The sequence below is a fragment of the Salvia splendens genome, chromosome 17 (assembly GCF_004379255.2).
Source record: "Salvia splendens isolate huo1 chromosome 17, SspV2, whole genome shotgun sequence".
Lineage (NCBI taxonomy): Eukaryota > Viridiplantae > Streptophyta > Magnoliopsida > Lamiales > Lamiaceae > Salvia > Salvia splendens.
The window spans coordinates 27,706,215-27,732,731 of NC_056048.1; the positions used below are offsets into that span (position 1 = coordinate 27,706,215).

A 26,517-nucleotide genomic window follows, 5' to 3' on the forward strand; every position below is an offset into this window, starting at 1 on the left:
TGAGTCGTATTCCTTTTTGGATTGATCAAGGTAGTTAATTCATTTTTTTTGGGCAAAAACTCTATTCACTCTCATACTTTATTCTCTCTTACTTTATCATCTCTTTTACTTTATCATCTTCACTTTAATCTTTAATACATTAATTAATTTCTTAAATTTCGTATTCAATAAAAATAATTCTACTATCTTAGAAGGGAGTAGTAAAAGAAAAGCTACTCTAGCCCATAGATATTTTATAAAAAAAAATTGTATAAAACCGATAATAGTAAACTTCATTTTATCGAGGGCTCCTCCTATATTCTCGTTTGAATTATCTCTCAGTATTGAATATAAACTGATGAAATCGAGGGCGAGGGATGACGTCATCACCGCCGTGAGCTGATCTCCGTTAACCGCACCACCCGTCGTTGTATAGAACCGCCGCAGCCTGCGAACCTACGCTTCCTCCACCGAGTCAGTAAGCGAGCGCCATTCCTCGAACAGTTTCGCAGATTAACAATGAGGTCGAGCCTCTTCAGCCGCCGGACGATTAGGCAGGGAGCGATCTCCGCCGTCGGATCGGCGAAGATGAAGCTATTGTTCGGCTGCTGCATGCTGCTCACACTGATCATGCTCGCTAGCCGTACAGCAGCGCCGTATGGCGGATGGAATCGATACGATGTTTCTCCGCGCGGATCCTCTCTGCCTCGGTGAGATTTCTAGCGAATCCGCTGCAATTTTGTTGTGATTTTCGGTTTAAGCTCGGTCTAAGTTGGCGTTAGTGTTTATTGATCACTGGATTTGGCTATTTAATGTCCTTATTTATGTCATTGTCTTTCTAAATTATTGATCTAGATTGATTGTTCCTTATAATTATGTTAGTATTTCCTTATTTTCGTTTTTGTTTTGAAATGATTGATCCAGATTTTTGCTCGTATATATGCAAACTTGTCCTTATTTCTCCTTTCCGGAATTGGAGCTAGTTACCTTTGTCTATGAGAGCGTTTTAGGTTTCATAATGTTTTTTATGTTACTATTTACTTGATTCGAATAAAATCAACGGGTGTTACCTCCTCTTACGAGTATAACTGGTTTGGAATCGGGTCAGTTTAACTATCTTTAATTAAGATGCCTATTGTTTATGTAATGTGAGAATGAATGTTAGAAACTTCCTGGTTTGCAATATTTGCAATTTTGTTCCATTTCTGATACTTGATTGTTACAGATAATGTTTAAGTGATTTTACCGTGTTTGCAAGCGTAAAGAAGTCAATTTTTCACGGGTTTACAGACTGCAGATACTTTTTGGCAATGCTCTGCGAATTTAATGGAAACATCAGTGTCCAATGTCCATGCTTGTTTACTGTCTTTGGAGGGTGGGAGTTTGTTATTGCCAGTTCATGAATGAGCATTTTTTTTTTCTATTTCCAAGATTTATATATTCCTTGTAGTAAAGTTGATTCACTTTAACTCTCACCTCATATATTCTGGCACTTTGTTCTTGTTAACTTTTGTGTTTCTCCTTTTGGTTAACTGGTCAAATTTTTGAAATCCATAATCTTGTGACATCTAAAATTTGGTATTGTTTTTGGTAATTTTGCACTAATGTGTTATCAAGCAAGAAGTGTGTTGGAATATGGATAGAGCTTGTATGCATGAGCAAACATATGTTATCTATACCACATGCATCTAAAAGGTTTTTTATTTTTTGAGTTAATGCTAACTTTATGTGTTTTGCAGGAAAGGGTACACCTTACTGATTAACACATGGAAAAGAAATGATCTTCTAAAGAAATCCATATCCCATTATGCATCCTGTCCTGGGCTTGATTCTATACATATTGTTTGGAGTGAACCCAACCCTCCTTTAAAGTCTCTTATCAAGTTTCTAAATCATGCTATAAAGGTTAATTCCAAAGATGGCCGGGATATTGAATTGAGATTTGATATTAATAAGGAAGACAGCTTAAATAACAGATTTAAAGAAATCAAGGATTTGAAGTCTGATGTGGTCTTCTCAATTGATGATGACATTATATTCCCCTGCGCGACCGTGGAATTTGCTTTCAGTGTTTGGCAAAGTGCACCTGATGCAATGGTGGGATTTGTGCCTCGCATTCACTGGGTTGATAAATCGGTATGTACTGGCATTCTGTTCACAAATCTCTTTATTAACGTAAGAGAAAAAGTGTAGTTGAGGACCTGCATAATAAGTCACATGACTACTATTTAGCATTTTTTTTAAATAAATTTGACTACTATTTAGCATTTGCGCTTGAAGAGTTTATCTTTCTAAATTTCTTCATTGCATCCGATATGATATGTTCAGCTATATTTGTTCACATTCATTGTCATAACATCATCTCTGTGACTCAAAATAATCTTACACAGCTTAATTGCTTCATCACAAAGTTGAGATCCTCAATTCTGATAACACTAGTATATAGTGTAACCTAGTTCGTTAAACTAAGTAGAAGTAAAAAAGTATGGGAAATTTATGGTTAGTTGACTAGTTTTCTAGTTTCTATGGTGGTCTAATTAGCTCCTTTTAGGTGACATCTTTAACTTTGAAATTGGGTGTGATATTTGTTGGCACTAGGTGAAGAGATATTAACGATCACTTATGTGTTATATTGCCTGTATTTTTGTACTCCTTCAAAAAGCTTGCTTTACGTTCATTATCTTTTAATTGAATCCTCTTTTCGTTGTTTCAGTATAATGGCCAGGCCGCGTACATCTATAGCGGATGGTGGTCTGTCTGGTGGACAGGAACATATAGCATGATTCTCTCCAAGGCTGCCTTCTTTCATAAGAAATACCTCAGTATGTACACTAATGAGATGCCGTCATCCATTCGAGAATATGTGACCAAGAACAGGTTCTTCTCAATTCAATACTTGCAATATCTTATTCAGTACTGTTCTTCTCATTCAGTCTCCTTTTCCAATCATCAAATATTTCCCTGAATCAACTATGCATACACCAGGAATTGTGAAGATATAGCTATGTCTTTCCTTGTCGCAAATGCCACCGGTGCTCCTCCTATTTGGGTGAAAGGTACATTAATTTGTTCAGTCAATAAAAGAATACGTTACTTGAGTTTAGTCCTTGTTAATCTCCTTCATCTTAGGTAGGATCTGAGAACTTTACTTTTTTGAATTGTCCTTTTAAAGTCATAAGTTTTAGAGGTTAAATAATGTAAGCGTTTTGCTGGGAAATGTCGATTCACTTGAATTGTGTGTGTAGGTAACATCTTCGAGATTGGTTCTAGTGGAATTAGTAGCTTGGGAGGGCACATTGAGAGAAGAAGCGAGTGCGTTAACCACTTTGTGGGTGAATACAGGGGCATGCCCTTGGTGCCCACTTCAGTCAAGGCCGTAGATAGCCATTACACTTGGTTCTGGTAGTTATGCTGCACACCATATTCCTCTCAGTTCATGCTAGTTCCCACAGTTGAGGTCTTGTATTTCAATGATAGAAACAGAATATGCTCATATTTTGACCCTAGCTTCTTCCTCACCCTTTTTGTTCTCTAAAATGTTGTATCATTAAGTTGGTTTCAAATCGACCTAGTAGGTACTTTGTAGTGGTGTAGAGTCTTGAATTTACATTCAAATCGGCATATTTTAGGGCTCGACGATGAAGCTTATCCCCCATCGTCTCACTGGCCGACCTTGGCCGTTGTTATTTAGAGGTCATATCTAGTATTCGGAAGTTCAATGTACAAAACTGTCGTTTCATTTCGCTTGTTTCGAGTTTTCATTCTTTCGTTACCGTACAAATACTCTATCCATAATCACTTTTTATTTATTCATAATTAATTTTTTCTTTAATATATCAGTTTATTAATCATTTATACCTACATGACTTACTATTTCTTCATCAAATCATTATTAATTCGACTTTTATGGTCAGTTTTTTATCATTCATAATACTTCACCATTTTAGGCCTATTCTTAATATATTCAAGAACAGCTTATTGATATTTTGTGTCTATTATTTGGGAAAATCCAAACTATACTCATAAAATCACATTGAGTCATTGACTAAGGAAAACATTATTTGTCAAATTTATTTATCACTACCATTGAATGAGTTACCATTTCAATTTTCAACAACATGTGTTTGATCAAACTTTTTCAATTGTAGGCTGGCGATTGTGACCGGCATGATAATGATGATATAATAGTATATGAATTTTCAAGCCATTATCTTGAAAAGTCTGTGGTTAACCTTCTTATCTCTTTAGACTTTATCTATTTAAATACCGATGAAAATTCACTTATTTATTTAAACAGAATGCGACAGATATTTTATATTATGAACAGTGGGTCGAATGCTATTAAAAGTAATTTTAAGGAGTAGAAGTGATTAGTATTATGAATAAAGAAATATACCACTTTAAATTTAATGTGATAAAGATTAATAAATATATTAAAAAAATATGGATTATAGTATGATAGAAAACATAAATACATTAATACTCTAAAAGTAATAGGTATGTTGTGAGATAATGGATATAATTGAAAAATAATTAATTTTTATGAACGTTAAATTTTACATAGTAGGATAATTCAAGTTTCTCAACTGTGGATAAATATGCTAATTATCCAATAAATGCATTTTAATATAAGACATTACCTTGAAAAGGAATATTTGTATAAGATATAGTACTACTAAATGTTTTTTTATTAAAAAACAAACACAATACTATAAAAACATTGAACCATAAGCAAAATCTAACTATGAAATTAAAACAATAAGCATAGTACTTTACTAGAGAAGGGAAAAAGCACCCATTCATGAGGACAATAATCCATTGATCCCCTTGTTTTTCTAATCCATCAAATTCTCACATCTAAGAGCATCCACAACCGTGCTCTTGCCAGCGGCACGGTTGTGGGTCCGGGCAGTACTATTCATGCCTGATCTCTGGCAAGAGCACAACACCCACAACTGTGCTCTTCCGCAAGGACGAGCACAATTAATATAAAATTCAATTAAACAATAACATTTCCATAATATTAAAATCCATTTAAAAACCATAATAAATATTACAAATTACAAATAAAATTAAAAAAATACATAATTAAAATCCTAAAAATTAAAAATTACATAATTAAACTCCTTAAAATTAAAAATTACATAATTAAAATCCTAAAAATTAAAAATTACATAATTAAACTCCTAATAAGACTACGCATCCGGCGGGATCAACCCAATTGTTTTTGGAGACCTTTTATCATGGTCTCGTGTGTTTCAAGTTGCGTGGGGGTCATAGATGACCTATCGGCCATATTGAGTTGGCTTAAGAGCATCCACAGCGAGTTGTTCGGGGGTGGAGGTGGCACATAGGGAGCGGGAGCGGCTTCGGGAGTCGAGCCGCGACGACGGTTGGCCGCCGCCTTCTTCCTTCCTTGGGGGCGGCGTTGGGAACCGCTCGGTCCGGCGTCGGGGCTACCCAACCGGCGAGTTGGCTAGCCACTTCTTCCGAGCCGGAGTCGGATAGGGCTACCGACCTTGATCGTTTGGAGGAGCCGTTAGAGGAGGATGTTATGCCTCCCTTATACTTCGGGTGCGTCCGCGTCTCCTGCCAAACGTTAAGATATTTGAACGACTTGCCGTTCATGGATTGATAGGTGCTCAGCGCGGCGGTGATGATGTCGACCTCGCTTCGGCCGCTCCTGGCATTCCGGGACTCCTGGATGAAATAGCCGTTGAATTTGCCAATTTCTTCGTTGGCTCGGCCGATGCAGTTGCGCACCATACTCTCGTTGCGCTCGATCGTTCCGGGCGGCCGGTTTGCATTGTACCGGCTAGAGACGCGCCACCAAAAGTGATCGCCGGATTGGTTCGTTCCAACCACCGCATCTTCGGAGATTTCCAAGTACGCCTTGAACAATCTTTCCATCTCCGCCGGTGAGTACGGTGTGCGGACACCGGCGCGAGATGGAGGAATCGGCATTTGGGAAGGGGCGCGAGGCCTAGGCTCCGGTGTCCACCCGTAGCGCCCTTCGGAGGCACCTTGGTCGTCGATTGGGTATGGACGGTAGCCACCCGGAACGGCCGAATCTTGGGTTTGAGGAGGGGCCGAATATTCCATTTCCGGACTAGGAAACGGTTGTGAACCGAACCATTCGGGGTTCCAACCGTGGGAGCCCGAAGGGTTATCGTCTTGGCCGGACATAGTGATGTTGTAGGGTATGAGAGAATGAAGATGAAAATGGATATGAGAGAATGGAGATGAGAATGGATATTGGAGAATGATGATGAGAGTTGTGTAGTTTGATGTGAATTTTTGGGGTGAAATTGGGGGTATTTATAGAAGAAAGTGTGTATTTTTGGGGTAAAAAAAATTAAAAAGGTGTAAAAAACGGTTATAAACGGATATATTTTTTTAGGGAAGTGAATTTTTTTTTATCGATTTTTTTAATAAAAAACCGATTTTTTTAAAAAATATATAAAAATGTTTAAATGCAACGGTCGAGCCGTTGACGAATGGGAGCGCGCCACGTGTGCGTCCGCTGGCACGGAAGTGCTCGATACATCGAGCAGCGCCGTGCCAGCGGCGCGAGCGCAGCGACGGCGGATGGCGTCCGTGCCAGCGGCGCGGACGGCGGTGGCAACGGACGCCACCGCTGGCTCTAAGTATCAACAAAAATTAGCACAGAGAAGAATTGAGAGACACCTGTGCTGAATTTATAGTAATAATATACAAGTGTAGTTTCTTTCTTTTTGAGTAGTGTGAACAAGTACACAATGCCACTCAAATAGGTAAAAAAAACTTTTACCATTTTTCTGTACAGTTGTAAAAATTAAGAGCTGCATTTGAACCTGCTGTAAAAATCTTCCCTTTCCTCATCTCCTCCTCTTCTCCTCTAACCCTACCTACCATATTCGCCTTCCTCGGTTATTCACCGACGTCCCTCAAACGTACAAAGCAGCGCTCGTGCTCCGGGGTTTCCGGCCCCATCGATCATGCGGACGAGCTTCCAGGGTCCCGGAAACGCAAGGCATGAACGAATTTTATTCTTCTTATATATAACTATACAATGATAGTGACGATGATGATGGCGACGACGATGGTAGTGGTGATGGTGGTGGTGATGATAGATGACTCCCTACGTGTTGAGAGGGAAACAGGTCTCTTCGCCACCGGTGCTCCACAAGAAGTTGGCGTATCTGGAGGCGAAGTGGGTGTTGTGTGGCTCGAGCGCCAGGGCTTGTAGGAAGCTCTCCTCAGCCGCCCAATAGTCCTTCTTCACCGTCCATAGGAAGTTGGCGTATTCGGAGAAGGATTCTCCATCGGGTGGCGTTACTTGCACAGCCCGCTTGAAGCATTCCTCGGACCTGTAACAACACGAAGTGAGAACAAGGAAAGACAAATGAAAGCCTTGGAAATTAGGTTAACGAGGCGTTCACTTTGGATGGTGGATTAGACGGACAATCGAGTATCTGAAGGATAACATGTTCAGCCAAGCACGGATGTCTAAAAATGATCCCCGTGTTATGAACTAAATCGATCTAAAAATGACCTCCGTGTTTGGTTATGCATTAGGATTCAGTTATTTGGTTAACGCACCCCAATAAATATATCATAAGCAAGAGATCACCTTTGATAGTCGCGCGTCACAAGCTGCAAAAACCGGGCATAGTTCAGCAGCAAGAGAGTGTTATTAGGCTCGAGGGATAAGTACATCTGGTACAGAAGGTCCGTCCTGTAAAAATCCTGGTAAGTATCGGGCTCGATCTCCACAGACACGGGAGAAACGAAATATTTCATGACGTCGTGATCAAGAACCACCTCGCCTTCGCCACCTCCGCGCACATGGTTAGCCTCATCAACCATTGAATCCCACAGCTGCATCTCCATCGAGCTCTTAAACTCATTACTCGGATAAATGCTCGGATCCCCTGACTCACGTTCTGTGTTCTCCTCCACAGCGAGCCCCCTATCTGCGTCCACCATAGACAAAGACGAGTTTTTCCCATGCTCATAAGGCCTCCCCATCAATGAGGCCTCCCCCCCTATCGCGGTGTTTAGGGAGGTCGAATGTACGCTGAAATCAGCCAAGAGTACCATCACGTGCAGCATCAAAGCCGGTGTCCTCGAGAACACGTGCTGGAACAGCCACACGAACGAGAGATGCATCTCCTTCTGCACCTTCGCTTTGATCACATCCAAATCCTCATCACACAGAGCCTCCCTCATGTGCAAGGCGGAGCTCTGCATCTCGACGATGATGAACACCATCGAGGCAAAGGCCGCCTTCACGGAGCAACAGCCACCCTCGCCCTCCTCTGCCTCCGCGGAGCCCTCCTCCAACTGCAGCTTCTTCTTGATCATCCTAAGCGACAGGGGAATGTCGAAACTATTCGCCTTGTGCTCAACCATCGCCCACGCAGCTGTTTCCCTATCCGGCCACTCGGGAAACTCCGGCCTGATCCCTAGCATCATCGGCTCCAAGAAGTCGAAACGTGACTCCAAGAACGAATCTTGATCCCTCCCCCCTTTCAAAAAAGGGGTGGCGCTGCCAATAGTCCTCTTCTTGTTCGAAATAGCACAATGTCGTTTCTTGCGCCTGCTCCCCTCCTCCTCCCGGAGGCTACTCGACATCGCCTCAACATGGAACGAGGGCTTATCATCGATATTCAAGCTGCAGGAGCGCCTAATGCTGCCCCTCGAAATCTTGGTGAAGGACCTCGATTTCAAGAGGGTTTTTGAGGCGAATACGAGGGGGAGAGGGCCATCGGTTTCGGATGTTCGGAAATAGGAGGAGGGTTGGAAGGAGCAATCTGCGGCCGGGGAAACGGGTTTGAGCCTCATCGTTTTCGCTAGTTCAACAATGAACAAAGGTGAGACGAGATGATAACAAAAGCAAGATTGCTGAAAATAAGGCAAAAAAACAAGAAAATGAGGCCAAAAATAGGAGGAGACAGTCAAAATCAGATAACAGATAACCCGTGAAAAAAGGGTCTTTGAAATCTCATGGAAAAGATGAAAACAAGAAAAAAAGAGAGATCTTGAAAAAGAGGGGGGGGGGAAAATCAACTCAATGAATCACAATTGATTAATCAGAGCTATAATAAGTCAAGATACATAAAGATCCTTCCTTTACTAAAAATCTACTCAACCATTAACGCAATTCAATGAAAGTATGAAACCAAAGCTCAATAAAGCAAACACATGCTTGCAATTTTCTATTCACACAACTAAGTCTTTACAAACTACAACTTCATATAAAAGAAAGCATTCACATAGTGTATTAGTGTGGACTGATATTGAAAAATAAAGCAACTAAAGAGAGAAGGGAATGAAAAAGGGGTGAAAATGAAATCGATTCAACTCAATGAATCACAAAAAATCCAAACACAATTGATTGATTAATCAGAGCTATAAATTATAATAAGTCGATATACATCAAGATCCTTCCTTTACCAAAATTCTACTCCACCACTAACACAATTCATTCAACCAAAGCCCAACAAAGCAAACACACACACACACAAACACATGCTTGCATTAGAAAATGAAGCATTTTAAATACATACATAGTGTGAATACACAAAGCAAGTAAAGGAGAAGGGAATGAAAAAGATGGGATTTTGGGAAGAGGGAACTCACGGGATTGGGATAAACGGAGATGAAGCGTGGGAGTTTGAGTGGAAATGGGTAGGAAGAAGGAAGGTTATCGTTGAGATATATAGAAAAGAAAATAATATAAAATGGGAGAAAACGAAAAATAGGGAAGTGGGGAAGAATTGGATGAGGGATCAAAGGTTAGGAAGAGAAAGGAGACGATATTTAGAAGCACAAAAAAACAAAGAGTTTGCACTTTTAGAGCATCCGCAACGGTGGCGCTGCTCGCCACCGCCGTCAGCGCCGCTGGCACGGACGCCACCCGCCGCCGCTCCGCTCGCGCCCTCATTCGTCAGCGGCTATGCCGTTGGGTTTAAATAATTTTTTTATAAAAAAAACCGGTTTTTAATTAAAAAAACCGATAAAAAATAAAATTTTTTTTTTCACTTCCCAAAAAAATTATATCCGTTTATAACCGTTTTTTCCCACTTTTTAAATTTTTTTTTTAATTTTTTTTACCCCAAAAATACACACTTTCATCTATATATACCCCCAATTTCACTCCCAAAAATTCACATCAAACTACACAATTCTCATCATCATTCTCTCATCTCCATTCTCATCTTCAATCTCTCATATCCATTTTCATCTTCATTCTCTCATACCCTACAACATCACTATGTCGGCCAAGGCGATAACCCTACGGGCTCCCACGGTTGGAACCCCGAATGGTTCGGTTCACAACCGTTTCCTAGTCCGGAAACAGAATATTCGGCCCCTCCTCAAACCCAAGATTCGGCCGTTCCGGGTGGCTACCGTCCATACCCAATCGACGACCAAGGTGCCTCCGAAGGACGATACGGGTGGACACCGGAGTCTAGGCCGACTGCCCCCTCCCAACCTCCGCAAGCTCCTACTCGCGGCAGCGGTGTCCGCACACCGTACACGCCGGCGGAGATGGATAAATTGTTCAAGGTGTACTTCGAAATCTCCGAAGATGTGGCGGTTGGCACGAACCAATCGGACGATCACTTTTGGTGGCGCGTATCTCGCCGGTACAATGCAAACCGGCCGCCGGGAACGATCGAGCGCAACGAGAGTATGGTGCGCAACTGCATCGGCCGAGCCAACGACGAAATTGGCAAGTTCAATGGCTATTTCCTCCAGGAGTCACGGAATGCCGGGAGCGGCCGGAGCGAGGTCGACATCATCACTGCGGCGCTGAGCACATACCAATCCATGAACGGTAAGTCGTTCAAGTACCTCAACGTTTGGCAGGAAACGCGGTTCCACCCGAGGTATCTGGGAGGCGTAACATCCTCCTCTAGCGGCACCTCCAAACGGTCAAGGTCGGTATCCCTATCCGACTCCGGCTCCGAAGAAGTGGCTAGCCAACTCGCCGGAGCTAACTTGGGTAGCCCCGACGCCGGACCAAGTGGTTCCCAACGCCGACCGCAAGGAAGGAAGAAGGCGGCGGCCGAGCGCCGGCGCTCCGCGACTCCATCGGCCCCCGCCCCCGAACCCGCACCCTATGTTCCACCTCCACCCCCGAACAACTCGTTGTGGGCCTTTTGGCCCAACTCAATATGGCCGATAGGTCAACTATGACCCCCACGCAACTTCAAACGCACGAGGGCATGATAGTGGGTCTCCAAAAATAATTGGGGTTGTTGCCACCGGATGAGTAGTCTTCCTTGGGTAATATTAGCCAATAATTATGTAATTTTTAATTTTTAGTATTTTAATTATGTAATTTTTAATTTTTAGGATTTTAATTATGACTTTTTTATTTTATTTGTATTTTGTAATATTTATTGTGACTTTTTAATGAATTTTAGTATTATGGAAATGTTTATGTTTAATTGAATATTAAATTAATTGTGCTCGTCCTTGCGGAAGAGCACAGTTGTGGGTGTTGAGCTCTTGCCAGAGAGCAGGCATGAATAGTACCGCCCGGGCCCACAACCGTACCGCTGGCAAGAACACGGTTGTGGATGCTCTTAGGACCAGTGGGGCAGCTTCATCAATGGCGGATTGTCAAATCATTTTCTTTTTTTGGTAACAAAAAACATCATTTTATAACTAAATGTTCGATATCCCACTTGGAGAAATGTTTGGTTCCATTGTCTACGTAATTATAAACTACTATTAATATACACTTTCTTCATATTTTAAAAATAAAAAAATTTTGAGAACAATATGAGTTTTATATGCAATTATGAATTACTACTATAGTTAATATACTTTATCCGTACTCTAAAATAAAAAATAATTGGAACAATATTAGTTTTAGTTTTAATAAGAGTATAAATTAATAACGAGAGAGAAAACAAAATAATTGGAATATTATTTAAAAAGTCATTTTTTACTCGTATTAGTGGTATAGTTTAGAGCATCAGCAATGGGGCGCCCTAAAGCCTGCCCTATGCATCGCCACGTCATCATTTTATCCTCATACCCTTCCATCTGCAGTGAAGCGCCCTATAAGCCGCCCTAAAGGCCGCTCTAAACATTTTCTTTATTTGAATATTTAAATAACTACAAAAATTGGAAAAAAACCTTCATTTCATTTAAAATTAATACATTACAATACGCATTAAAAAATACGCATTCTCAACGACGACGGTTACAGGCCCAAACTTCTTCAACCATGTCGTTCATGAGCTGAGCATGGTCTTGTTGGTTGCGTGAGGCGCGGTCACTGTGCGGTTACAGGCCCAAAATTAATACAGGCCCAAAATTAATACATTACATTACCTCATTGAAGCCTGTCGGTAATCCTCGAGCGTGAGGCGCGGTCACCGTGCTGGAGCTAGATCCACCTTCATCATCGGCCCAATCGGTGACGCTTCCACCTTCGTGTTCGACTATTATGTTGTGCACGATTATGCACGCATACATGACATCGGCGATGACTTCCTTGAACCAGAGACGTGCCGGCCCTTTCACTATTGCCCACCGTGATTGGAGCACACCAAATGCCGGCTCCACATCCTTTCGCGCCGCCTCCTGCTTTTGCACAAATAAAACTCTCTTCTCACCCATTGGGCAGCTGATCGTCTTCAGAAAAATAGGCCACCTTGAGTATATGCCATCGGCCAAGTAGTACCCCATGTGATATTGACGCCTGTTGGCAGTGAACTTGATGGCCGGGCCATTGCCATTGCATTGCTCGGTGAAGAGGGTGGATGAGTTGAGGACGTTGATGTCGTTGTTCGACCCCGCTACATCGAAGTAAGCAAGCCAGATCCAGAGCCGATAGTTAGCGACGGCTTCGAGGATCATCATCGGGTGACTGCCATTGTATCCACCAGTAAATTGGCTTCTCCACGCCCTCGGACAATTCTTCCACTCCCAGTGCATACAGTCGATGCTCCCTAGCATCCCAGGAAAGCTGTGCGTATTCTCGTGCATCTTCATCAGGCCCTGGCAATCCACAGCAGTCGGCTTTCGCAAATATGTGTCACTGTAAGCCTCCACAACTCCCCTACAAAATCTCTTCAGGCACTCGCGGCCAGTTGTCTCCCCGACGTGAAGGTACTCGTCGAACATGTCCGCCGTGGTGCCGTAGGCCAACTGCCGGAGTGCAACTGTGAACTTCTGCAACGACGTAAGTCCGGGTCTACCGAGGCCATCTTCCCGATACTGGAAGTATTCATCACGTGACTCCAACGTTTGGACAATGCTGAGAAAAAGATAACGATGCATTCTAAACCGGCGGTGAAAAATAGTCGGGCTCCACCGTGGTTGCTCGGCAAAATAGTCTGCAAATAGACATTCGTGAGCTACGGCGTGTTCGCGGCGGACAAATGTCCGACGTCGAATAGGCCTGGGGATCTACTCCGCCGCCGCCGCCTCCTCCTCGCGCTACATTTCGGCTAAGCAATCCCCCATTGCGTCATTGATGGCATCGAATAAGGCTCGAGTCAAGGTTCGACTAACGCCCTCCGAGATACTCCGGTCGTCGTCGTGGTTCATTTTTGTTTGTGAGAGATTATCGAAATATTCGTATGGAATGTGAGAGATGAAAGAAATGTTCGTATGAAAAATAGAATGACAAATGAGGTTTAAATAGACAAAAATTCGAGAAAAAAATGAAAACGCGTTGCATTGTCTGCGCCATCGTCCACGTCGCCCACAATGGGCGGACGATGGGGCGGACGATGCCTTATCGTCCGCGTATCATCCGCGGACGATCTATAGGGCGCGGACAATGGCGCGCCCCCATTGCGGATGCTCTTAGTACTCCCCCGTTCCATGTTAATAGAGTCATTTTTTCTATTTTAGGAAGTTCCAAGTTAATTGAATCTTTTCTGTTTTTGGTAAAAAATAATTCTCATTTTTACTTTATTCTCTCTTCATCTCTCTTACTCTATTATCTCTTACTTTTTTCACCATCCAGTTAACACACTGTTCTTAAACTTCGTACCGAAAAGAAATGTCTCTATTAACAAGGAACGGAGGGAGTATCTCAAAAGCCCATGATTGAGGTGAAGCCCAAGATAATAAAGTGCAATAGATAAATTTTCTAGATTATGTGGTTAAATTATACTCCATTCGTCCTACAATAAGAGTCATATTTGGTGTTGGCACTGGTTTTAAAAAACATAAAGAAGAATGGGTAAAAAAGTTAGTGGAATATGAGGCCCACTTTTTATATTGATTTTATAATAAAATGTGAGTAAATGAGTTAGTGGAATGTAAGATCTACTTAATATTTATGGTAAAAAAATAAATAAAATGTGACTCTTATTATAGGACGGACTGAAATGACAAAATGCGACTCTTATCATGGGACGAAAGAGTACTCTTTTTTTCTTCAACTCTACAGCATGACTAAAATAGATATGTTTATTATAGCCTACCAAATATCTACAATAGATTAATCATCACATTCAATTAAAATAATTTACATTTTAACCTAGGATAATTTTATCAACCTACCAAACTATTAATTTATATTCATTGAAAATAATACCTCATCTATCTCAAGTTACTATCAATCTCCAGATTACCTATTTTCTACATAGAGGACCCAAATTGTAGGTTTGATAAATGTACTTTTAAAATATAACTGTGAAGCGACATATGGTATATAATATAATTAGATGCTATCAATTAGGAAGACATCATATCTTAATTACATGCATTTTGACATCCCCATGTTAAATATGACATGTAAAGTGCACCCTCTTTTATAAGAGGAAAGAGCCAATGACTTGAAAAGTGAACTTCGATGGGATTTCCACCAGCTTGGCATCAACACTAACTTGCATGTCACAACTAGATAGATAATAATTTTTGTTAATCCACGAGAGGTTTAATAAATTCCATTTTTGTTGGTAACTAACCCAGCAAAGCCTGATATCAAAATAAACTAACGAATATAAGAAACACTTATTCTGTCATGCAACAATCAACTACGGAAGTCCATAGGGGTTGTTTCTAACACATGCGTTCCCCTGGTTGTATTATATCTGAAAATTAATTTTATGTTAATTCGCACGAGTTATATTTGAACCAAGTTTAAATTTTAAAATAAAAGATAAATTGAGTAGGTAAATGCAAGTGAATCTCACTTACTAAAATTTGAATGAAATATTTTATTGAAAATACATTCAAATATAAAAAAAAAGAAAATTTTAATTTTGGAACGGAGGAGGTAGTATTATTTAGTGACTAGTGATTTTATTTCTTTGTTATTGTATGCAAATCACATATGCTTGGTAGTTCCTTCGTCCAATCACTTTTCTTCATTTGATGCATACCACAAAACTAGTCAACTTATAAGTTTGATGATATATTTTATGAAGTAAATCTTTTCTCAACTAATAATATTTCAACCATTTTTCAAATTCTAATTTTCTCATACTAATTTTAAAAGTATAGCAAACTAAATATTTTACTTTCATACATCACCTAATAGGTGATTATGTGCAAAGTTGTAAAAAGACAGTGGGCATCATTTTTAAGAACATCAACTGCTAACTTTTGTTCAATAGCCAATCCAAAATAACTGCATATTCAAACATCAACTACCTCTCAAATGTTTTCTAACAAGTGGAAACCATTTCCTAGGTAAGCATCAAAACAATAACACCGAGCTAAAATTAATTAGTCCAATGCTACCTTTCATTAAAACTACTAACATAAACCTAATCGAAAAGGTTGCAAACAAAGTCATCATCCGACTCCTCATCCACTTCCTCCTTCTTCGCCTCCTCCTTGGCCGCAGCTGCCGGAGCAGCACCGCCGGAAACCACCGCTCCCGCTGGTGCAGCTGCAACCGCAAACTTGCTAGGATCCTGCATTATTCAAAAAAACAATACATAAACAAATGCACAACTACAAAAGCAAGAAAATCTAAGGTTGATTTGATAGTTGATACTCACCGCAAGATACTCCTTCACTTTGTCAGCATGGGGGTAGGAGTATTCCGTCTCCACGGCGATGGCAAGCGCGTTCTTGTACGCGTTGATGAACATGTGTGGGGCGGCTGCGATGGTGGGGTACGCAATAGCCAGCGACAGGGAAGTGACCATGGCAACACCCTGTGCGAATCTCTCGGTGAGGTCGTCTTCGGTCAAGTTGAGAACTTCAGGGCTGAAGACGGATCCGTTATCGTAGACGGAGAGCACGACGAGACCGTACGAGAATGGTCGGATTCCGAGCTTGGCAAGCAGTGCGGCTTCGGAGGATCCCACTTTATCGCCCTTGTGGATGAGCTCCACAGGGGTTATGATTTCGACAGTGCCCTTGTTGATCTTGGTGGGAATATTGAGAACCTGTGGAAGAAAGAGGAGAAGTGAGATTCTAACTCTACTAGGAAATGGAAAAGAGGAAAATGAAGTGAAGAGTGGTGATGAGAACCTGGAAGAAGGAAGTCTGTGATGGATCCAGCCCAGTGTTGCCGGGTGGGACAACGACATCGATTGGAGCTACCAAACCAACACGAGCGGGTGCTCCGACCTGATATGGCGCAAGGAGAGCAATTTTAAGCATATTATCAATCGAAGTAATGCAAGCAAGGTATGATATAAATTACTTCCTCAGATAAAGATATATCTTTTGAGATACTGGTGACATTCCAAATATAGAACCTATTAATGAACCCAAACGCCAATATGGAGGAAAAGGTGTCATAAAAGGGGGGAGAGAGAGTTAATGAACAGATAATGACTTCAATGTTAACAAGCAATATCACATTGTCGACAAAGAGGGAATGTAACAAAAGAAGTACTAAACAATCTACATTGATTCAAGATTCAAGAATATAGAAATGGAAAGGAACAACAATATCACCCTATTGACAAAGAGGGACAGTATCAAAAGAAGTTCTAAACAATCTACATTGACTGAAGGATCTAGAACTGGAAAATAATTTTTTTTTACGGTTAGTTAACAAACAATATCACCTTGTTAACAAAGAGGGCAGTGAAACAACAGAAGTTCTAAATAATCTACATTGATTAAAGAATCAGAACTGGAAAATAAAAATCACTTCAAAGTTAACAAACAATATCATTTTGTTAGAAAAGAGGGCAAGTACAAAATAAGTATCAGTACTAAACAATCCACAATAATCCAAGAATCTAGAACTGAAAAACAAATAATCAATTCAAATTCACGCATTGAATGGAGAGTCCTAATATTATTGTTGAATTCGTAGAGGTCTAAGATCAAAAGACCTATCAAACGTGACATATCTTTAATATATAAAAAAAGCAAAATTAAAATATAAGAATGAGGAAATGACAAGCATTAGTACCTTGTATTTGCCAACCTCCTCACTGACTTCCTTCAAATCGCCCTTGGTAAAGATCAACCCTACATTACCCTGATAAAGAGAGCAACAAACAATCAAGTTTAAAGCTACAGGACATTGGGCGTTTTGCCTAAAAAAACGTGAATTCTATCTCCTAATTTATTATTCAATAATAAAGTAAGTCGACGACAAATTGACTCTAACAATTATGCGAATAAAAAATTGAACAAAGCTCCTGTATTTACATAGCGACGAAATTATTAATCATAAAAAAAAAGCTGCAGTAATTAGCTAGAAAACGATAGAAACCGACAGATCGACAATTATTGATCACCAACACCGAAAAATTCGCTAAACATATCATATTTACATGCGATTCATAAACATAACATAAACAAACAGTATAAAAAATCACTGAAACCAATAGCAATTCGTAAATCACGCGTTCCACACATGCATAGACCATGCACATTTTCTACAGCAAAATTCCACGAAATCGAAGGAAATTGAGGATACTTACAACAAGGAGAGGAACAAGGTTGAGGATCGCGGTGTTTCCGGTGTTCTCGGAGTGGATCCTGACGGTACGCTTCATCATGGTGTTCTTCCCCATCAGAACCACGGAATCTCCGCGCAAACCCTTGCGGATGTTCTGGAGCTGAGTTGATCCGACGTTATCGGCGGCCACCACCAGGATCTGAGCGTACTCGTCGATCAAACGGCACATTTTCTTGTCGTAGGAGACCTTCTTCTCGGCTTTGGTAAGCTTGGGAGCCATAGCTGCGTGGTGAGTTCAGCTGCGGAAGGAGGGTTTTTTGCACGGAGATGGAGAGCAGGTAAAAGTAAAACCCTAGTTTTTACCATCGAAGCATTATATAGGTGAAATCGAGTAGGTAAATTGGTTGGGCTTTCGCCCTTTTGGGCCCAATTTCTTATGTTTTTGTTTATGGTAAAATGCAAATTCGTTTTATAGAAAGTATACCTTAAATAGTTCGTTCTTCTTAGAAATATAGGCTTAATTGAATGTGCATAAATTTTAATAAAAATAATTGATGTACGATGTGAGATAATATTCGCACTGATTAATAAGGTGTAAATAATCGATCTCATGTGCAGGCCGCTACACCATGCGGGAAACAAGAAATATGGATTAATTACTTCTACTTAGGCCCACAGTGGGGCGGACGATAGCGCCCGATGCTCCGCGGACGACGGACGATGCGTCGTCCGCGCCCGACGCTTAGTCCGCGGACGAAGCACAGACGATAGGGCATCGTCCACCCACTGTGGGCGACACGGACGATGCAACGCGTTTTAGTTTTTTTTTAAAAAAAAATCGAAAATTTTGTTATATATATACCCCAACTTCACTTTTCATTTGTAACTTTTCGATTAACTTTTAAACTCTCAAATTACGCTATAAAATGGATTACGGTGGATACTCAAGTCCTAGTAGCCCGATGTTTGGAGGTGGCGCACGGTGACCGGGTACACAACCTGGCGAATATCGGTCGTTCAATGCCAACACGCAGTACGATCCGGACTTCAGTACGGATTCCCGTCACGCCGCCGCCGCCTACGCCGTCCCCGCCCCCGCCATAAAGAAGCGGACCAAGCACCGGGCGCACAAGTTGCCACCTCCGACAACTTGTGAAGAGTACGCCCCGGCCGTACGAACTACCAGCCGGATCGTCTCGGTGAGGTGTTGGGTGGATATATCGGAGGACCCAATATTCGCAAACAACCAAAAGCAACTCGCGTACTGGGAGCGCATCGCCTAGCGCTACAATGAGGCGAAGCCGCTGAGCGCGTACAAGCGCCAACGGGAGCAGCTTCGCAAGCACTGGGATCATGTGAAGAAGCAAGTCAACCTGTTTGCGGCGGAGTACGGGAAGTGCTCGAGGGATCAGGGAAGCGGCGAGAGCTTGAGTTACGTGCGCGATAGAGCGCTGTTGTCGTACCAGTCCATGTACGACGACTTCAAGCATTTCAACATCTGGCCGCTCTTGAGGGACAAGCATAAGTTCCAAGGCGAGATTCTACACACCGGTGCGGCAAAGAGGACGAAGACCACCGACACTGGTGGTTACACGACCAGCGAAAGTGGAACTCGTCCGGTGGACCTCAACCTAGGGCTGGCAATTTTCGACACGACACGATAATCCGACACGAATCCGCACGAAATTATTGGGTTGGGGTCAAGTCTTATTGGATCGTGTCCTTATCGGGTTGACCCATTAAGAACCCGATAATTTTGGGTTGGGTTCGGGTCGGATGCGGGTCGGATACGGGTAACCCATTAAGAAATAATATTATTATTTTTATTATTATTTAAAAAAATCTATATTACTTTAATTTTTTAATTTCTTATAAATTAGGTTTAAATAGTATAAAATGAATTTTAATTGTGTAAATTAGGTTAAAAATCAAGGTTTAATCGTGTAATATTAGGTTTTAATCGTGTAATATCAGGTTCGGGTTGTTATCGTGTCGTGTCAACCCATATTATATCGTGTTGATAACGGGTTCGTGTCGGGTGCGGGTCGTGTTCGGATTTGAAAGTAGCAGGTCGGATTCGTGTTCGGATTTACAGTTTCCTTAACAGGTCGGGTTCAGGTTAGACCTTATTGGGTTGGGTCATTATCAGGTTGACCCGATAACGACCCAATCCGCACGATTTGCCAGCCGTACCTCAACCAGACGTGCACGGAGGAAGAGACTTCCGGGACACCGATGTCCTCCCGGCGGCGTCCCATAGGCGTCAAGGCTACGAATAATAAGGGGAAGGCGAATGCGACATCCTCCTCCGCCGCCGCCCCCCATCGCCGATCCCGACCCCCGACCCCGGCGACACTTGCCTACGCGGATTTGGCAACGGCCTTGATGGCACAGCCGTTGTTGGATACGCACAACGCCATTATGAAGTGTACGGATCCGGCCAGAGCCGAATTCCTCCAGAGGTTGATCGATGAGTTGAGCCGGAAGTTGGGGCTTTTGTAGGATAGTCAATTTTTTTTATTTCTAACTCATGTAACTTTTTTTTTATAATCAATGAATTTTTTGCCGTTCTTAGTTAATCGTTGTGTTTTTTCTAAGTTTGCATTAATATATTTGAAAATATTTAAATTAATTAACAAAACAATAGTAAAATGCTTAGGGCGGTACATAGAGCGGGCTTAGAAAATGAAAGAGGAGAAGGATAAAATGCAGACGTGGCGGTACATAGAGCGGGCTTTAGGGCGCCCTTAGGGCGCCGATGCTCTTAACACTAATAAATTAAATTTGTATCTAACCACTTCAATAAATGTGGCCTGGTAATTAGTGCTATGTCTTAATAAGTGTGAATGAAGAAATAAATAATTCATGTCGTAGATTAAAATGGGTCGTGTTTTTAGTTGTCGGACGATTTTTCTAGTATCAATAGAAATCGATCCAAGAAAGCAATTTATTGGATACTAATACTAATATGTGGCCAATGTAAGTATTTTTGTTATTTGTAATGACACATTTTGGGTGCAAAAAGTGTAAATTAAGTCTCTAGGAATACATGATCAGCAGCTCATAATCATATGCTAACAATGACAGCAACTACTAACCAAACAATGTGAATAGCGCTTTTTCAATAGACCAAACACGTTTTATCAATCAACTTTGGCAGCACTGCAAAACAAATCTTCCTTTTTTTGGACGTTTCATTTCAATGGCCGCCGTCGGTGCCTCGCCGTTCCGTGATCGGACGTCGGAGTTCGTTTCACTGTCGCAGACGCTGAGAAGGATCGGTGGAAGCGTAGCAGCTCCGGCGCAGCCGCAGTTGAACGAATCGATTGCAGTGACTCCGGATAGGTCGGAATTCAATAAGAAGGCTTCCAGAATCGGCCTTCGCGTCCACCAAACCGCGCAGAAAATAGATCGTCTATCTAATTGTATGCTTTCCATTCGTTTCCGATTGATTTCGTGCTTTCATTTGATGAGGTTTATTTACTCATGAAATGTTAGGGTATGGATGTGTATCTGTATATTGATGTGCTTGTATGAAATAATGGAATCGAAGTGTTTTTGAGCCATTCCTTTGTGTTAATTGATCTGCCAATGGAGAAAATTAGAGATAAAATGCTAGCAGATTTCGGCCACACGAAGCTTAGATTGTCATTTTGGTTTACTAAAAAATATGAATATTGAGTATGGATTGCCGCAATACTTGATGATGGAGCTGATGTGTTTCAAAATTTGACTATCAATCACCCTGCATTGTACAATATCTATATTTCATTGATCCAGAATCTGGTTCTGCCACTACTAATGAAGTAGCTCATGTCTTACATATTTAACTCATTTTCAGTTCAATTTTTTGCTCTAGTTTTGGCAGTTGAGTCACATGTAAACAGTGTGGATCCAACTATATTGGATTACGAGTTCATTCGTTTGGTTGTTATACATTTTTTTCCTTGCTTATTTTTTGTTATAGTAGATGTATCTGACTTTCTGAAAATCATGAATTAGGAATGCCTTTTCTCAGCTTCCTTCATTGTCTTCTTTTTGTTGCGCAGGGTTCCATCTTGTAACTTTCAACTTTTGGTTATTTGATTATTGAGTTTATTCTTCACTACTGTTTCCTCCAGTTAGCTTTATTTACATTTACTGTCACTATTGCATTCTATGACGTATTAACACACCTAAAATAATCCCTTCAGAGATAGTATAAGATATTACTTTTCTAAAGTCTTATAATATTCCATTAAATGTTAGATTACACCCATTCTATTACTCTGATATCCTCAGGTTTTCAATACGTACTTTTGTGCCTACAGTAACCAAAAGGTCGTCTATTTTCGATGACCGGAGCAAGGAAAATGAAAAATTAACCGGCTTGATAAAAAATGACATCACAGCACTTAATATGGCTATTTCTGAGCTGCAAAACCTCCAAACAATGGAGGTTGCTGATGGAAATTATACCGGGGATAGAGTGGTTCATTTGACTGCTGTTTGTGATGATTTAAAGAACAGACTTATGAATGTGACCAAGCAGTTTCAAGATGTATTAACCACTACAACAAAGGTACAGTTCCTATAGTTCATGTTTACATTATTATCCAATGAGTGGCAACGTTAGGATCTTTTTCCTAATCCATTTACTTGTCAACAGAATATCAAGGCTCGTGAGAACCGGAAACAATTATTTTCCACTGCTGTACCAAGGGAGAATCCTTTTGCTTTAAAGCAACCACCTAATACTGTGTCAGAACCACCCCCATGGTTGAGCTCATCTGATTCATCCAGAACAAATCTGCAACAATCACTCAATCAGTGTAAATTCTTTTTGGCTGGTCCTTTACAGATGTTGAATATTGTACGTGCTGGATAATCACATTGTGGTGAAGATACTTGTTATTTTAATGGCATTTACTATGGCCATTTGTAATGCTTGGGTGTGAAATGTTTGTTTATGGGGAAAATCTTTTTGGGATGAATTGAATTTCACAAGTTTCATTGAGGCATGAAAATTATATGTACATGAGTATTATACATGTATAAATTAGAGTTCACAGTGTTTATCTTGTTATTTAAATTCAGCCAAACAATCTTTTACAAATACTGATGATGCATCATTTGTCTTTAGTTCCTAAATGTTTGCCCACCTTTGGTGATACGCCTTTCACATTTTTGTTCTTTGTACACTTGTACATAAATATGTTTCACCTCTAATACTTCCCTTCTCTATCTTTCTTCATTTCAGAGCAATAGGTAGTGGCACTCAAGAGCCCAATCACCTAAGGTACGTTCTTACATATGATGCTTTTTTTTGGTTATGTAGTTGTGTTATATGGTAACTGCATGCTCTTGGTAGCTATAACCCTTATTTCTGCGTTCAATAAGGGACCCTTTAACATTGACGACTAGCCTAGATATGAAAGAAAACTAATACTTGGCTAATCTATGTTTACTCAGATAAATTTGAGATAACCCGAGGCCCTTGATAATTTCTACGTTATGAGCTAACCTGCATTCAATTGAAAGTGGTAGGAGAAACCCTAGTTATGAATGTTAAAAATACTCAATCATGTATTTTTATCAATCCTAAATAGTAAGCGTCTCAAGGCTTAGAAGTAACCACCGCAACTTGAACAATAGTATTGTTGTTTCTTTTCACTAAGATCTTAAAAATTTGTTTCAATTTTGCAATGCAAGTCCCTACAAGTAGTAGCTGCTTGCTCAATATAAAATTCCTGTTTGCAGGCGACGAATGGGTACTGATGCCAGTCCCTCCCCTCAAATGGAAGCTGCGATGTTGCAGCAGGTGGTTCCTCGGCAAGAAAACATTCATCACAGTCGGGCCACTGCTCTTCAGAACGTGGAGTCTACGATTTCAGAACTCAGTGGGATTTTCACACATTTAGCAACAATGGTTGCGCAGCAAGGGGAGCTGGCGATAAGGTAAAACCGTTGAACTTTTTTTCACCCTGTCTTGTTTCAAATTTATATAATTCAGTAAGAAGATCTTCTGTTGGACTGCGCCATGTTACTCCTTATCTGATTCAATGTTTTTGGGATGAAACGATCAGGATTGACGATAACATGGATGGGTCACTAGCAAATGTTGAAGGTGCTAGTAATGCCTTGATGAAATATCTGAACAAAATATCTTCAAATCGGTGGCTCATGATTAAATTGTTTCTGGTTCTAATATTGTTTCTTGTTATATTTATAGTTTTCGTGCTTTAGTTCGCGTGTCGCCTTTAGATTTAGATTTTAGACACCATGCATGCTGCAGCAAATACTGCACATTTGAGAGTTTGTGTTCAATGTATATATAACCAATGTGAGCTTGCTACATGATCAAATATTATTAATAGACTATTGCTGCAAATAACACAATATTCACCTGGATATATGTTTTTGAGTGTGTGCAAATAACATTACATTTTCTTCTTGCCCAAATTCTGCTTGTGACATCTCGTTTTTGTCCACATGAATAAACTATTGCTGGGAGCTTTGCATGTACCTGTATTGTAGGGGTGTCGAAACGGGTACCCGCGGGTACCCGCACCCGATTTTGGCCGAAAAGTTAGTCCCGATACCCGTCCCTCATTTAGTCGGGTATTACCCGATACCCGAGTCGGGCATCCCGCACCCGACACCGCGGGTACCCGACCCGAAACTTTTTTTTTGAAATCTTCTTTTTTTTTAAATATTATTTGTATATTTTAGATGTTTTTTTAGAAATACTACTTGATAAATGTAATAGTCTCACTTGAAACTTTTTATTATTATTTAATTTTGTTGAGAATTGAGATCAAGCTAAGGAGTTGAAGAGTAAGAGAAAAGATGGAAAAAAGATTTGTGATCTTAACTCTTAAGGTTCTTAACCCTAACCCTAGTTAAAAGTTATAAACTTAAAAAATACATTTTATAATATATTACTAATAAAAAATTACATTATGATTTTTAAAATATTAAAATCTTAAAAAAATTACATCATGAAGAGCAAGTATTAAAATAAAAAATAAAAAATTATAAAATATCAATATATATCGGGTATTTTCGAGACTATTGGGACTACCCGGTCGGGTATCGGGATACCCGATACCCGCAAAACCCAAAATTATTATACCCGAACCCGCCCCGTTTCCCGATACCCGGCGGGTAACGGGTCGGGTTCGGGATTACCCGTTACCCGCTACCCGTTTCGACACCCCTACTGTATTGGGTGTAGTGAATAAATGTTCTTGTCTAATTATCTTTTTTTTTTGCATATTATAGATATTTATATACACATGATTAGCTTTTTTATGTTGCAAAAATGTTTTCTTTTAATTATTTTCGATTTTTTTTTATAACATAAACTGTTCTTTGGATAGTTGAACTATAGAGTCTGAATAAATGAAACATTTGACATCCAAATTTGGACTAGATGAAAAATATCTTAATAATTATTGAGAGGGACCATTGTACAATGTACATTAAAAGGTCAGGATAAGCTGCTTCCATTTCTTTTTCATCTCCTTTCACCATATGATAATAAAGCCATTTCAAATATTGTTGTGTTGTGTGTGTGTGTCAATGAACAACATGCGTGTACGTATATTACTCTTCTTTTGCAATAATCTTTAAACGTTTTCTTCTGTTTTTTTCAATTCAAAAACCAAAATATAGAGGTGTTAATTCAATCTTATGGGTTGACTTGAATAATCTGATAATTTAATAGAGATTTAGTTAAAAATTTATAGTCTGAAAAAAATACACAATGTGAATGATGCTATATTAAATAGCACACAATAACCAAAATTAACCAGAGACAGGGTTAGCCCAAAATAAAATTACTACTAATTTTATCATTAGATTTTAGTTTACAATTATTTTTTCAAAATTTTGATAGTGAGTAACTATTGTTTTTACGAATGTATGCTAAATATCTTTGGTTTATTATTTTAACAGTTTTATATATTTATTTTACTTTTAATCTTATCATAAAAAAGTGCATGTAAAACAAAAAATGTATTAATTGAAATACACTCATATTAATACAACATTAAAAATTTTGAGTTCGATTTGCTCGATGAGTTAGGCCAAAATCCGGAGGTTTAGAGTTATGGTTGACAATTTATAACACAAAAATTATAATGTGAATGACCCGTAATCAATAACCGGACAACCGATTAACATCCCTACTAAATATACATGAGCAACTAATATATTAACTAATTTAAGACCGAGAAAATTATATAATTAGACAAATAAAAAATTAGAGAAACATAAGTATATCAACTAAAGTAAACAAGAGATCCAAGCCTCCTAGCTCAACTGGTTGAGAAGGGAGGCAAGGATACCGTCATCTAGGAGGTCATGAGTTCGAATCCTGGATGACCTAACTTGGGATTAATTTCCCCTGTGGCCCTTTGGGCTTGGCAAGCTTGCAGACCCCGAATCCTCACAGGCTGGTGCGCGGCTGCGTGTGTCAGGGCTAGTCTTCGACCCATGAGGGACTGAACCCTGTGTCAGGGTTAGCTCGCTTGCCGAATGTATCACGAACTCCGATGTGTGGGTGTGTCTGTGTGTGTGTAAAAAAAAACTAAAATAAACAAGAGGAAAAAAAGAAGATTTACTTGTGAAATTTAGATTTACATAGGATATCCACAAATTTAGGAATGTTGTAATTAGTGATTGTTGGAGTGTATGTTTTTATGTTCCAGCAA

The 26,517-nt window shown here is 40.2% G+C and overlaps 4 protein-coding genes across 6 annotated transcripts; 2 read left to right on the forward strand and 2 right to left on the reverse strand.

The window, feature by feature from the left end:
* Window positions 1-280: 280 nt before the first annotated feature.
* LOC121775215 (glycosylinositol phosphorylceramide mannosyl transferase 1-like) lies at window positions 281-3,813 on the forward strand. The gene is made up of 5 exons (XM_042172250.1): window positions 281-689; window positions 1,719-2,115; window positions 2,693-2,856; window positions 2,965-3,035; window positions 3,225-3,813. Exons 1-5 carry the CDS (start codon window positions 499-501, stop codon window positions 3,383-3,385), a joined length of 984 nt encoding a protein of 327 aa, XP_042028184.1. The 5' UTR covers window positions 281-498; the 3' UTR covers window positions 3,386-3,813.
* Window positions 3,814-6,655: 2,842 nt separating this feature from the next.
* Window positions 6,656-9,762, reverse strand: LOC121775570. Of its 3 annotated transcripts, none has more exons than XM_042172657.1 (3): window positions 9,604-9,762; window positions 7,592-8,813; window positions 6,656-7,328 (listed from the first exon to the last, which is right to left on the reverse strand). In XM_042172657.1, exons 2-3 carry the CDS (start codon window positions 8,803-8,805, stop codon window positions 7,100-7,102), a joined length of 1,443 nt encoding a protein of 480 aa, XP_042028591.1. In that variant the 5' UTR covers window positions 8,806-8,813; window positions 9,604-9,762; the 3' UTR covers window positions 6,656-7,099. The 3 variants fall into 3 exon arrangements, with proteins under 3 accessions (XP_042028591.1, XP_042028592.1, XP_042028593.1); XM_042172658.1 differs by having other exon boundaries at window positions 7,592-8,865; window positions 9,604-9,757; XM_042172659.1 differs by lacking the exon at window positions 9,604-9,762 and having other exon boundaries at window positions 7,592-9,597.
* A 5,761-nt stretch (window positions 9,763-15,523) lies between these two features.
* Window positions 15,524-18,174, reverse strand: LOC121773405 (60S acidic ribosomal protein P0-like). Its single transcript, XM_042170260.1, has 5 exons — window positions 17,844-18,174; window positions 17,327-17,395; window positions 16,429-16,527; window positions 15,951-16,343; window positions 15,524-15,863 (listed from the first exon to the last, which is right to left on the reverse strand). Exons 1-5 carry the CDS (start codon window positions 18,099-18,101, stop codon window positions 15,714-15,716), a joined length of 969 nt encoding a protein of 322 aa, XP_042026194.1. The 5' UTR covers window positions 18,102-18,174; the 3' UTR covers window positions 15,524-15,713.
* Window positions 18,175-20,764: 2,590 nt separating this feature from the next.
* On the forward strand, window positions 20,765-24,213 carry LOC121774186 (syntaxin-31-like). Its single transcript, XM_042171103.1, has 6 exons — window positions 20,765-21,246; window positions 22,132-22,382; window positions 22,470-22,632; window positions 23,063-23,099; window positions 23,561-23,758; window positions 23,887-24,213. Exons 1-6 carry the CDS (start codon window positions 21,024-21,026, stop codon window positions 24,044-24,046), a joined length of 1,032 nt encoding a protein of 343 aa, XP_042027037.1. The 5' UTR covers window positions 20,765-21,023; the 3' UTR covers window positions 24,047-24,213.
* The last annotated feature ends 2,304 nt before the right edge of the window (window positions 24,214-26,517 follow it).